This window comes from Pygocentrus nattereri, chromosome 3 (assembly GCF_015220715.1).
Source record: "Pygocentrus nattereri isolate fPygNat1 chromosome 3, fPygNat1.pri, whole genome shotgun sequence".
NCBI classification, from domain to species: Eukaryota; Metazoa; Chordata; class Actinopteri; order Characiformes; family Serrasalmidae; genus Pygocentrus; species Pygocentrus nattereri.
This window is the reverse complement of record NC_051213.1, coordinates 37046885-37060676: the sequence shown is the minus strand read 5'-3', so window position 1 is coordinate 37060676 and position 13792 is coordinate 37046885. Positions and strand designations below refer to the sequence as shown.

The 13792-nt window shown below is 40.1% G+C and overlaps 1 protein-coding gene across 4 annotated transcripts; it reads right to left on the bottom strand.

Annotated features, from left to right (window-relative positions):
- Positions 1–100: 100 nt before the first annotated feature.
- On the bottom strand, positions 101–13423 carry anks3 (ankyrin repeat and sterile alpha motif domain containing 3). 4 transcript variants are annotated; one of them, XM_017700791.2, is made up of 16 exons: positions 13328–13423; positions 12739–12930; positions 11746–11944; positions 10651–10772; positions 10447–10528; positions 9457–9574; positions 8171–8308; positions 7432–7557; positions 6083–6195; positions 5847–5993; positions 5570–5694; positions 5348–5489; positions 4083–4308; positions 3002–3061; positions 2641–2735; positions 101–2436 (listed from the first exon to the last, which is right to left on the bottom strand). In XM_017700791.2, the coding sequence occupies exons 2-15, from the start codon at positions 12912–12914 to the stop codon at positions 2650–2652; spliced, it is 1860 nt and encodes a 619-aa protein (XP_017556280.1). In that variant the 5' UTR covers positions 12915–12930; positions 13328–13423; the 3' UTR covers positions 101–2436; positions 2641–2649. The 4 variants fall into 4 exon arrangements, with proteins under 4 accessions (XP_017556280.1, XP_017556281.1, XP_037392739.1 ...); XM_017700792.2 differs by having other exon boundaries at positions 12739–12945; positions 13328–13408; XM_037536842.1 differs by lacking the exon at positions 13328–13423 and having other exon boundaries at positions 12739–13294.
- Between the last annotated feature and the right edge of the window lie 369 nt (positions 13424–13792).

Below are 13792 nucleotides of genomic sequence, written 5' to 3'. Positions count from 1 at the left end.
AGTTTATATTTAAAACATGTAGAAGTTCTGTTCATTTCAGTGACCTGCTTTCCCTACTTGATTTTGCAATGATATTCATGGATTCATGACCAATTGCAGCTTAAAAAAAACAGTGATCTCTTTTATTTGGATTGCAAGTTACAGTTCAATTTGTACTGATGAATTTGTATGTAGGACAAGCAATTTTACTTAAATGATTACTTAAATGATTACATTTACTTTGATGATGTTTTTGCATGAAAAGGTATTGGGACTTGATTAGTTGCAAGAGCCAAGAAATGCCATGAACTGAAAAAAGGAAAAGAAAAAAAAAAGTCACAAAAAGGCATCAGAAGACAGACGTGAATCTTCTCACTTCTTTTTTAATCAAATAATTTGCTGAACTAGGGAGTCACAAGAAGCTGTAATCTCTTCCATGTGTTTGTACATTTTATTTCCCTGATTGAATAATAAGCTAACCAACATTTATTCAGACCAAAACTGACAACGCAAACAAGTCTACCACCCTACCATCGTAAATCAGAACATCTACAACTGCACAGTAGTAAAGCTCAACTGAAAACCCTGTACCATCTGTTGTCTGGGAGTTGTTTAAAAAGAGATTTTCTACATTTATACCACCAGCTGACAAAAAAAAAAAAATCCTTTCTGAAAATTCATAACCGCATACTAATCTGCTGGTTTAGATTCCGCTTTTATGTTCAGTGGTGCACTAGAGGGATGTGCTTGACTCGTGCAGGCTCTATTTCTGAGCATTTCCACTGCTTGAAATCCAGGTCAAGTTGGGGAGAGCAAAGCCAAAGCAGGTCCCATTTCAACTGGCGCTGGCCTGACCCAAAAGCACAGATGTGTGGGCTCACTGTAGGACTACATTTGCCAGTGGAAACTGTCACATCAACTATGAAGTAAAAATTGGGGGGGGGGGGGGGGGGTGTTTCAGAGACTGAGTCCTTCAAATCCTGTCAGGGACAACTCGCAAACACCACTTGATTGATATACAATTACAGACTCTAGTCTTTCTGCTGTCATGCACAGTGTAGGAGTCATTCAGCATTGAATCTGTTGATCAAATTTTTTTTTGAGCGATGGCTCAGACTCAACACAGTAGTGACACCGATATGGTAGTGGTATGGTGGTTTGTGTGTGTTGGTATGAGTATGATGCAGTTATTTTGCTGGATTTTTTTTTTTTTATAAACACACATCAGTGTCACTCATTTGAATGGTCCACCATCCAAAAATATCTACTAAATATTTATAGTCAGAAACTGACTATTTATGAAGGACTAGAGCAGTGGTTCCCAGCCATGTTCCTGAAGTACCCCCTACTCTGCACATTTCAGTGCAGGGGTGCTAAATCTTAATCCTGGAGCTCTAACAACCTGGAAAGATCAGCCAACACACCTGATTCTAATAGTCAGATGCCCTGCAGACCAAGAACTTGGAAGGCCAAGATCTCCAGGAGTGTGCACCCCTACTTCCAGGTTTCCTCTGCACCCAACACACCTGGTCTGACTCATCAGCTAATTAACAAGTCCTTTATATGTTTGTGCTAGACCTGTCTCAATCCTGGTCCTGGAGGCCCACTGCCCTGCACTTTGTAGTGTTTTCCCTGCTCCCAACACACCTGATCCAAATAATCAGCCCACTAAGAAGACCTTACTCAGCTGAAGTGGGCATACCGAAGCAAGGAAAGCACAAAGCTGCAGGGCAGTGGGCCTCCAGGACCAGGGGTGAGAAACACTGTGTTAGAGCTGAAAAACTCAATGCACAAAGGCACCTGTGGGTTAGAGGGCAGCAAACAATAACTGCATGTCAGCTACAGAAACAGCAACAAAGTTGATCTACAAGGTAAAGGTCTCCAAAAGAGTGGATACTGATTGTATAATTACCAGTGACTATAATGCTGTAAAGGTAATTGATAAGCCACACTGATTGTAACCAGCTGATTACCTAGGCCTGGTTCTGAGTCTGTGGAGACAAAATATTTGGTCCATTGCAAGTTTACAGTTAAACTCTCAGAGCTTTGATTTGTGGCGCAGCATTGCATAGTATCAGTTGATGTATGTGTGAAGATAATGAAGTCTGCATGCCTTCTTATGCCAGTGGAGGGATTTTCTGGATTAATACCACAACCCCTGGCTCCCCTTTGAGATTGGATTGTCTTGAGTTGGTTAGAGCCGCATTCTCGTCATGCAGTCAGTCCTGTATAACCGAAGCACAGGTTCGGGCTTCAGCCCTCCACCTGCTTGTCGATTTGCTGCCTTCTTTCTTTAAAGGGACATTTTGTTTACCCCACCTTTTCTTCTCACCATCTTTCTATCCATCTTTTGGACATCATCTTTCATTCGCCCTCTGGCCAGCTCAGGCAGTTCTCTGCATACTTTTGTTCGGGGTGATGCCTTCACCCCCCGTCAGTGAAACTCTGGAAGAGATGCTGTAAAGAATAAAATGGAACAAGTACATTAGATCATAAAATCCTCTGGGCAGATGTCCAGCATTTGGGTTAAGTCTACACTGTGTATCCATAAATGTATTATGTTATGATGTTATGGGGTTTGTGCTTTTTGCACCTGCATTACTTGCTGAAGAGGTGCGTATTCAGCAAATGGGTGTTTGGTCCAGTGTATGTGTGACTCACATGCAGGTGCTAGGATTCCTCCTGCCAGCTATTGGAATTCTTCTCTGGGGCGACAAGGTGCTGTAGACTCTGGCAGAGTGCTTTTAGGCCATCAGCTAAATAGAGACATATGTTAACTTTACAGATTTATTCATAGATTAAATTTCCTTCGGGATCAATAAAGTATCTCTCTAGAAGCTCAGGTCATGAAAGGCGACAGCTTGACAGAGATGAGCAATTTGTTTTTTTCTGACACTAAATTCAAGCCAGAAGGGACTTGCTGATGAGTTAAGTCAGGTGTGCTTAATAAAGAACAGTGCTATACTGTGCAATGCCGCATGCTTTAAATACAGGCATGATTTTTTTTTTTTTTTTTTTTTACCTAGTTTCTCTTCACAGGACTCCATGTTAGACAGCATCTCAGAGCACACTGTGCCATTGTCTAGAAGAGAGCGACAGGAAGAACATAAGTTAGAGAACGTAGAGAGATAAAACAACTGATATTGCGATAACAAATGTTAAAGAAATTGTGACAAATACTGATAATGACACTGTAATACAACTGAATTACTCTTATCAGTCATGTCCAGCGTGTCCTGCAGTTTGGTCATTTCCCCACTTTAATTCACCTGACTGAACTCAGATTTGAGTTACGGCTAGTTTAGTGCTGGTCAGTACAGGAAAATGACCAAACTGTTGGACTCCAAAAGCAGTTGGGTACCCCTGCTATAATGTGCCCATTTCTGACCTGAATTTCACTTTTAGTTTATTTTCTAGCTTGCAAAATAGAGGAGAAATGCGTGTTGCAATATAAATAATACAGAGCAAACTAGTGGCAGCTCAGGTTTTTCAGGCAGCAGATGTCTGGATTGTATTCTCTGCAGAGATAATGTATGAAAACGAAATAAACCAGACTTCTGAAGTCAAACCTTAAAAGATCAATAAACTCATGTGCTGTAGAATATAACATTAAGTATACATTTCTGTAAATACTACTTTATCCCTTAGTCAAATTAGTTAATGGTACAACCACAGTTCATACCCACAAGTCACTTTATCAGACACTTTGTAGTTCCACCTTGCTGGTGTACAGAGACTGTACTCTACCTGTTGATGTACTGTTTGTCTTAGCCATCCTCTAGCCTTTCATCAGTGGTTGGGTTCTGACCACAGAGCTCTGCTCAATGTAGCACTTACACTGACTGCTTAATAAACTCCAAAAGCACCACCATGTCAGTGTCACTGCTGTGCTGACGATGATCTACCACCCAAATAATATCTATTATATTAAGAGGTCCTGCAGTCAGAAGCGTGACCAATGATGAACAATTGGTCAGTCATCCTCTAATCAATTCATCAACAGACAGGACACAGTTTAGGTCCACTACACAGTGTACAGTTAAGGTAGGTGGAACTCAAAGTGGATAGTAACAGTTTCTATATATTACAATTATTATGCATACCTTTAGCCTGACCGTCACTCTGGATACACTGTGACAACTGCGAGTGCGTATTTCGGAGTGTGTGCAACATGGCATTCATGGCCTGGATTTGCTTAACGCTTTCCTGCAGTTTTGCTTGCACAGTCCTCCATGCCATCTTCTCCTCCATCAGACATCCCTCCATCACAGTGCGTAGCTCCTTCTCCTGAGAGACCTGGCCCTGCAGAGACTCCACCTCCACACAGCGCTGCACATACACAGCAAAATTCAACACACTATACATCCCCATAATAAACTACCCATTCAATAGAACAGTTATGCTGTGTTTACATTATGGCAGTAGACAGACAAGGGCAGAGCGGATAGTCCATGTTTTTCATGGAGTGCTGACCAAAAATTCAGGTTTCCATCCAGCTGTTGATTAAATTCAAGCAAATAACTGATGTAAAATTTGCAAAGTACACTGCTCTGTAAAAGAGAATAAAATTCTCTATCACATCTTCGTAAACACTTTAGAAATATCCAAAGTTTACAGAGAAATCTTCAGTCTTGTGCAACTTCTCTTCACTGTTTTGTTTTTACGACTATATTTGACATTGTAAAGACAAAATGCACTGATGTAATAAAATGGTTCAAGAGCAGCTGCAGGTGCCTTTTATCTGTTTGCTGTCTAAAACAGACTATTGTTTGTTGGTCTTTGATAAGTAACATTTTCAGTTACTCATTGGTTCACCGCTACTGTCTTGTGCCATGTTTCTTAGCAACGGCCAGACATAACAGGATCACCTGATTGGTCAAATGACTTTATTCAGATTTAAATGAAGTAGTCAGAAAACGTGTTTCCATTGTAATTTATCGCATTTATTTTGCCAGCTCTAGTAAATATACAAATCTTTTCACAAATTTTGCCATAAACCAGTAGTAAAATAAAGTGTAGATAAAAATGTATTTATTTACCCCCCCAAACCCCCCCCCTCCAACTCATGTGCCGATACTTGTAACAGAAGTTCAGACGTACACATTCAAGAAAACATCATTAGAAATGTTGGTGTGAGTTTAAAACACCTTTGGATAAATTTTCAAATAACACAACTGCACCACGTGGGCAGGAATGCCAATATTGTTCCAGTAACGCTGTTACCATAGCAACATTTTCATGGATGCCATTGGTCACATACCACTGCTAATTGCATAAATTCTTCAATGAGGTGAAGGAATTTTTTTTTTCTTCTCAACTTTAATATGTAAACATAGCATTAGGACTTGAATTATAGTTGAAGTGGTACCTTATGGAGCTGAATGGCCATCTCCTGCATCTCGGCCTCCAGTTTGTCAGCGTATGCCTGCTCTAATGCATCACTGGGTGGTCGGGCGTTACTATGCCAACGTGCTATTGCTGATGTCATCTTCCTCTTGGGACCAAACAGACTTGGGAGAACACAGATTTTGATGTAGAAGCGCAGGCATGTACATAGAGGGATTGTAGTGAGAGACAGTAGGAGACTCACGTGATGCCCACTTCTTTGAGGTCGTTCTCAGTCAGTGTGAGGAAGATCCGCAAGTCGAGGTCTTGCTCCTCCAGCAGAGGGAGGTACTTACTAAAGCCTATCTGCTCCAGGAACTCTGCCAGGTCCTGCCACCGGCACACATACACACACAAAGACCGTTCAGCAGAGTTGGTATAGACACATCTGCTGAAGAACATTTCCTTGTGGTGATCACCAGCCAGATGCTATTCTATTCTTGAAAAACATTATTTGGGCATGGTGTTTGTAGTGTGTCTACCTTGGGGCCTGTGTAGGGTGGGGGCATCCCACAATTCTTTGTGCTGCTGGGTGGAGTAGAGTCGCTGTTGCTATGACGACTTTTGCTCTTAGAGTGATGAAGTTTGTTGGCTCGTCGGGGGCACCTCCTCTTGGCCTGGTCTGAGTCCTGGGACAACAGGAGATAATGTTCATTTGTAACACATCTGTCTTGTTTGTTTACATGAGTAAGATTTGATGAGCTGTTGCCATAGTTACCTCGTTACTCTCCAGCGACCCCTCCCTGCTGAGGCCAAGGAGGCGTGGCAAACCGTCGCTACTGCTGCTGCTGCTCCTTATGGTGGGCATGTCATTATCAAAGAACAGCTCGTCTGCACACACGCGCACACACAGACCTTATGCTTATGGAAGTCATATTACAGGCCAAGATATATGGAACCAAGCATTGTTTTGTTTTTTCTAAAAGTACTGAACAAAAATGAACATTATTTTAAGGTCAAATTACCAAAAATGTATAAAACATAACACGTTTACATACGCAGCATTATGGAGTCTTTAGCTATTACATAATTGCCTGATCTCAAAGTGATCAGTTATTTTCTATAGATTCTATATCTTTCACAATGGTATATTTACATCACAATGAACAGAATGTGAAGTGGGTGCATTTTCATCAGTTAGTTTAAGGCAAATACATGTGGGGGGGAAAAAAAGAAAAAACATTTAGAGGGCTGCAGTCAGCAACAGTCTCTTACACTGAGCAGTTTTCAATTATTCACAAACTTATCTAATACGCCTATTTAGTTTGTCAGACTTCCAGGAGCAACTGAATGTGAGAATCAGGTGGATTTACATTTACATTTATGGCATTTTGCTGACGCTCTTATCCAGAGCGACTTACAACTTGAACATTTTACACAGGTAGGCCAAGGTGGTGTTAGGAGTCTTGCCCAAGCACCCTTATTGGTATAGTGTAGGGTGCTTGCCCTGGTAGGGGATTGAACCCCTGTCTACAGCGTAGAAGGCAAAGGTGTTACCCACTACACTATCCCAACCTCTGATTAAATTTGCAACAAAACTCAGCCAGAGCAAAACTTTTAGAATCATTTAGTTGTACACCATTATAACTGACATTTAGTTCCATTTAAATCACAAACATACTGCTGTCAACTGTCTCTTAAAAGCACGAAATGTTTTCAATTTTATTATATATATATATATATATATATATATATATATATATATATATATATATATATATATATATATATATATATATATATATATACACACACACACAAATGTAGTGTTGATTCCAAACTTTTGCCTGTATTAATTATATATATATATATATATATATATATATATATATATATATATATATATATATATATATATATATATATACACACACACACACACACACACACACCGACATTCGTATAGATAAAAAATTTAAAAAAACACGTAAAAAGATCAAGGTAGGCTTAACTCATCAACTCTTATGAGCTAACCAAGCTGTGTGATACATAGCTGATACATGCTTTTCAACATATACTTTTGTGCACTTGTGAGACAGTAAACAATGTTCAATGAGCGAGATAAACCTCGACTGCTGTTGCTCTGGCCGTCCAGTTCATTGATGGGGGAAGTGACATCACGGTTGCAAATGCCCACATTCTGGTCACCAACATCGCGGAATGTCATGTAGCCAGGCGGCGCCAATGCAAAGTCTATGAAACCACAACAAAACAGATGAAAATAGCATACCACAATATCCCAAATCAAACATGGAAACAAGTTTCTGGTTGCTGACGCTTTAGCAAATCAAAGCTTGAGACGCTTTCCTCTTTCCTATCGGTTTTGAACTAATTAAAAAACGGCTATAACTTTTTTTTTTTAATAGTTTTAATTCAGCTTTGTCACACATGGTTCAGATAAGAGTGATTAAGATTAACTCAGACATGGACTTCACTAGCAGGCTTACCGATTAAAAAGAATGATGACATGATGATGATGAGTGGCAATATTCGTAAGAAAAAAAATAACGGGCAGCATCGAACACTGCAAAAAATAAAATCAACTCGAAGACAAGAACCATGCTGTGTCAATGTTGATGTAAACGAAGTGTGAATGTTCCAGTGCCAAGTTTATGATACATTAGTGGGAAAAAGAGAAATTGAACATCATTCCTGTCCAGTCAGGGTGTGGTCAGTACAGATACTCAGCCTCAAACACAATATGGTACAGTTCACTGGCCTCATCCCTGCATTGGATGATCAGCTTTATTATCTGGAGTGGTGGGCTTACAAAGCTATATTGTCCAGCAGTGTTGTATGTACGTACCATGTTTGGGACCCACTCTAAAGCGGGCTATGGCCTGCGGGCCATCGTGTATGCTGGGGCCTCTGGTTCTGCTGCGGGTTGATCTAAGGCCGGGAACTGGGCTGTCCTCTTCTGATGAGCTTAATTCCTCGTACACACCTGCAGACAGAGTTAAAGTGAGAAATAATGTTGCACATAACTGGAAACTTGCTGCCTTTCAGCAAAACTCACAGTTTTGAGTGATGGATATATCATTTACATGAATCGTGTAGATTTGATGAGCATGTGACCATGTCGCTAAAATGCTGTCCAGGGGCTTTACTCACAAAACCTCTCAGGAATAAATACAGGAATCAGTGCTGAGATCAGTCCTCTAACTAAAGGCTGGCTTGTGAATACCAGCACAGAATGAAAAGTCCCACGGAATTTTTTTAGGCTTTAATGCATTATTTTTCTCACCCAAGCATTTACAGTTTGCTATTTCTTTTAATATGCATCACCCCTCATAAAAAAAATTTGGCACCACCACCACATTTTATTGGCATAGGTCGTTTTTAATTATTCATAAACTCCTTATTTAAGACATCTAATGCAAGTTCAAAGGCCTTCAGGAGCTTCTGGATGCGAGAATCAGGTGGAGCTGATTAGAGCTCCAATAAAACTCTGAAAGAGAATCCCTCCTCCAAACACAGCACAGCAGCTTACGGTCATCATTTAGCCAACCCACATATTTAGCATTTAATTTTTAGTGGCCAATCAAAACTGAGATCATTACAGACAAAGTGAAAAGAGAGACAAGTTTTGTGAGCAGAGAAGTTGGTTTCATTTCAGTTTTTTTTTTTATATTACAGCTTTTAAAAAGCTGTTAAGAATTTTTTTGCAACCAAAATATCAGTTACCACATCATCTTCGTCAAAAGAGGGTGTCTACCAGGTTTCATGCACATTGAGTCAAAATGTCTGGAAAATGGTACAATTTTTGGATGTGATCTGTATTTGCATAGATGATAAATTCAATGAACTAAATCATTCCACAGTAACTTCCCCTGTATTTAATCTCAGAGTGCACAAGAATTGTCACTAATTTTTTTTTTTTTATAGGAACAATACTACTGGTCCCTGCTACAGGGGACTGGTTCCTGAACTTGTTGCCTTTTTACCTCACATGAGTTTTCATGTCTGGTTACATCCTATGATATCACTTCCGTGGTCTGCACTGTCATTCTAGGGTCTTTCTACCAGTTAGTATTCCAATTGCATATGTCTGAATGAAGGTGTGTGTAATTGTAGGTGCCGTATATATCTGACCTTGCTTTACTCTCATAGAATGCATGTCTATAAGACTTGCAATCTTGGTGTGGCCGTACATCATGGCTAACACTCTCGCCGTCTCACCCTTAAAATTCTTCTCCTCAACTCGTGCACCCTGTAACACACACGTCATGACACAACACATGACTATAAACTCATAAAATCATCTCATTCCCACTCTGTACTGAGTCACAACTATGAATGATCTTGTCCATATGCCTTACTAAGTTGTGGCTAGTGTTTAAATGGCTTATATCATGGAAAACTGAATTTTACTTTGTTTAAAAGTAAATGAGAATGTTGGAAAAACCAAAACCAATGTTATAAATGGATCTCACCAAAAAAAAAAAAAACCCTTAAAAAAAATAAATAAATAAAATTAAAAAGTAGGTTATGGGCCCTTTAAATAACTGCCTCATACTCCTTACTAAATCAAGGCAATGACCTAATTGTGTTTGGTACCCCTCAGTTATGGCTATAACTTAATTGTGTCTTTCATACATCTGGCTATGTCATTGTTATGACTTTTGCCTGTTTGAATGCCTTACTAAGTCGTGACTATGACTTGGTTATCTCGTTCATACAAAAAAGTTCTTACTAAGTAGTGGCTATGACTTAGTTATCCCACTCATACATCTTAAGTTGTGGCTATAACTTAATAAGGTTTAAGGACAAGATAATTAAGTTGTGGCTATGACTTGGTGAACTTGGTTTGTATGTCTTAAGATAGGGCTATAACTAAATTATCTCGTTCATGCACCTTACCAAATTGTGACTATGCCTTAGCAAGATGTACAAACAAGATAATTAAGTCGTGGCTATAACAATCAATAATTAAGTTGTGGCTACACCTTAAGATTCTTAAGTTTCCATGCCATAGTTAGCTGTGGCCACGCATTACTTTTATTCAGGGATGTCCCCAGCTGGGCTCCGTAGAACATGAGCATTGCTGCTGACATGCGACTAGTCACAGATACACACACTCACATGGTCAAAAAGATACTGGACAATGATCTCATGACCTGATGCTGCAGCCTCCATCAGTGGTGTGAATCCTAACACTGGCTCCCTAAAAAACACAAAGGTCAAAAATTCAAGCTAATCGTCAGGTGCAGGGGTTTATGTATGTTTGTGTGTGTGTGCTTATGACTAAGCATCTGTACATGTGGAAGTGTTTATGTGAGAGCTCACTTGACATTAGCATTTGCATTGTTGTCCAGGAGAAATTTGACCATCTGTTGATGTCCAGTACTCGTACTGTGCAGAAGAGCTGTCCAGCCCCGCCCATCCTTCCGCTCAAGTTCTGCCCCTTTCTTTATACAAACATATAGATGCCAGAATTTACAACACCGTAAAATACAGTTGTGCTCTGTTCTACTAAAGCACAAAACTCCAAATCCTTACTTTACAAGTCTGAGATCAGGACATGTGGTCATAATAACATGGCTGCTTACTCCATCAGCAATAACATAGCACTTATCTACTTTTAAATGATAATTAAGTCAGTAGTGTTTTGCTTTCAAGTCATGTAGACAAAATAGCTGGTTAAATCATTAACACTGACTGTAAAGTTTGCCGTTTTGTAAAGGTACATCATAATTCATATCACTGACGTTAAATGGCCACATTGTCGCTAACTACTGCAGACATGCAGAGGTCAAAAATGATGCAATTCCAAGCTCTGACTTCCAAGTTATGCCAAACCCAGCACTACAGCACAAGACTTGTGAGTTATCAGGTGTAAAGCTGTAAAGTCAACTTATTTTTAGGGCTGCAAAAATATTTACCATTTTCAGGTATTTTAATTATGTACTGAATATTCAAACAGACACATTTACCACTTTTATGAACTGATGCACTTCTGTGGGAGACAAATCATCAAGACAAAACACTAGTTTCTTGGCAGTAGCACACAACTGCAGCTCTGCACTCCCACACAGCCAGCACAGCTCACAGTCCTGAATGACCACATTGATTTTAACTCTACCTGCAGTCCAAATAGGTTTCCTACTTTTCTGGATTGCTAGGTAGCTAGCAGGTTCTCAGTTGTGGTTATTACCAAGAATGAACGAGAGCGTACCAGCTAGCTGTCTAGAGCCGTACAAAAATGACTCGGACTGCAAAGCCTGTTAAAGCCAACGATTTGTTAAGTTAAATGTCTTTTGTTATTGTCACAGACTGTTCAAATATTTGAGATTATATTCAACAGAATATTCCTAATTGATTTTTAGATAGTTGCAGCCCTATTCATTTTTATAAATGAATCCACTAATTAAACTTCTTTACCTGTAGGAGGAAGTTAGCGATGCGCTCATTGCCACAGCTGGCAGCTAGCATTAGTGGTGTTAGCCCTTTAGCAGTGCTAGCATTGACACTAACGCCAGACTCCAGGAGCAGATTAACAATGTTGTCGTGACCAATATACGCTGCATACATCAATGGAGTCCAACCACCAAGGTTCTTCGCATCCATATCCACATCTCCCCTGCAGAGAAATACATAAAATATGCATTAAAAATTCAGGTCATCCTTGCACATTCTCAGTGAGCAACATGCAACATAACACACACACACACACACACACACACACACACACACACACACACACACACACACACACTCACTCATTGCAATGACAGGAATCATCTCTTGCTGTACCGAGTATTGCTCCCTATAACACTCTTACTGTAGGGAGCAAAACTCCGTGGACAGATTTTGATGGGATCTCTCACATCTCTTAACCATGTGCTGAGTTACCAAGTAACCGACCATCTCAAGAATAGCTTGCGTTCTTACTAAGGATGCGCAGACACGGGAATCGTGGACTGGTGCTGATGTCCGAAATTTTTCATGTACATATCTGCTGATGCTAATAAATAAACATTTATAAAATGCTGAAATGGAGACTAGAGCTCAATGAATCACCGTAATAGAGAAATGTAGTACTTCTTTGTAGAGGGTTACAAATACAGTTAAATAAATAAGGCAAAGCAAGCCAACGTCGCCCAAACCTTCAGTTTAGTTTTCCCAGGGTACTAAATCCATAATACATAATGAGTTATGATTTCGTATCTAAATATATACCAAAACTAAACGTCTGTCAAATATTTGACGATAGCGACATAGCCCCGGATGAGCAAAACTCGGTACATACCGACTCAGGACTCAACGACCAGTTCTTTGACCATATCAGCCCAAACTATACTCCCAACACTCAGTACTAACTGATCGGCTTCAGGCAACGTAAGACTAAAACACGTGTTCTTGATGCAAGCGTACCTCCGAATACACTCCACCACCACGTCGTACTGTCCGATGGAGCAGGCGGTATGAAGGTCCAGTGGCACGTCCAGCTCCTCCGGTCGGATCAAGCCGCTCCCGCTGTGGGCTAACCAAACAGACAAACTCGCCCCAAGCTGCTCCGACTCGCTGGCTTCATCGCTTAGCTCCGACATCCTCCGATAAACAAGCCTGTAAACACAAGCGCTTCAACACAAAGTGTTGTAGAAAAGCTGCTGCCTTGTCTTGTGTGTGTAGGAGTCTCGCTGGTGTGCAGTAGGTTAACTAACAGTTTTGAGGACATTTAAAACGGACACGTTTTGCTAAACACGACTAGCTTCGCCTTAAACCACTCCTAAAAGCGTTAGACCTCATTAAACCGCATTAAACCTCATTTATCAGCTCGGAATGTCTGTTTATTTTAGACGGGTTATTAATCAGATCCAGCTGCTAAAAGTCAGAGGCGAACTCAAGAATGAGGGAATCTCAAGAAACTGGACAAAAAAAAAAATACATATAAAAAAAAAACATTTACAGGAATGTGTAGACGCCGAGTGAAGGTCACAAAAACATAACATATCGTACTTACAGAGACGAGAGCGTGAAGCTTCTGTCTGCTTGAATTTGTAGACAAACTCCACCGAATTTTCAGAGTAACGGCACGGAGAAAGATTCTTTTCGCACTGGTTCGTACTAGCCTTTCTAGATGCTCGGGATTTGTAGTCTTTTTCTAACAGCCTTCTCGTGACGGGGAGGTACTTGCTGTGGCTCGAGGAACTCTATATCCCATGAACCACTACTGCAGCAGCGGTTGTTGCGTATGTCTTTCGCTGTAAAAATTATTTCCCTTTTTAATAAAACTTACAAATTTATGATGTATGGGTAACGCAGAAGATTAAGTAAAAAAATCATTAACCATTTTAATTTAATTATATAAAAAACGTGTAGTGTTTTTTTGCTCATAAAGCGCAAGGTTTACGGTTCCGTTACACCATGGTCCCTTCGTTGCCATGGAAACGTCCCATTGTTTTAATTAGTGACAATCTAATTCTGC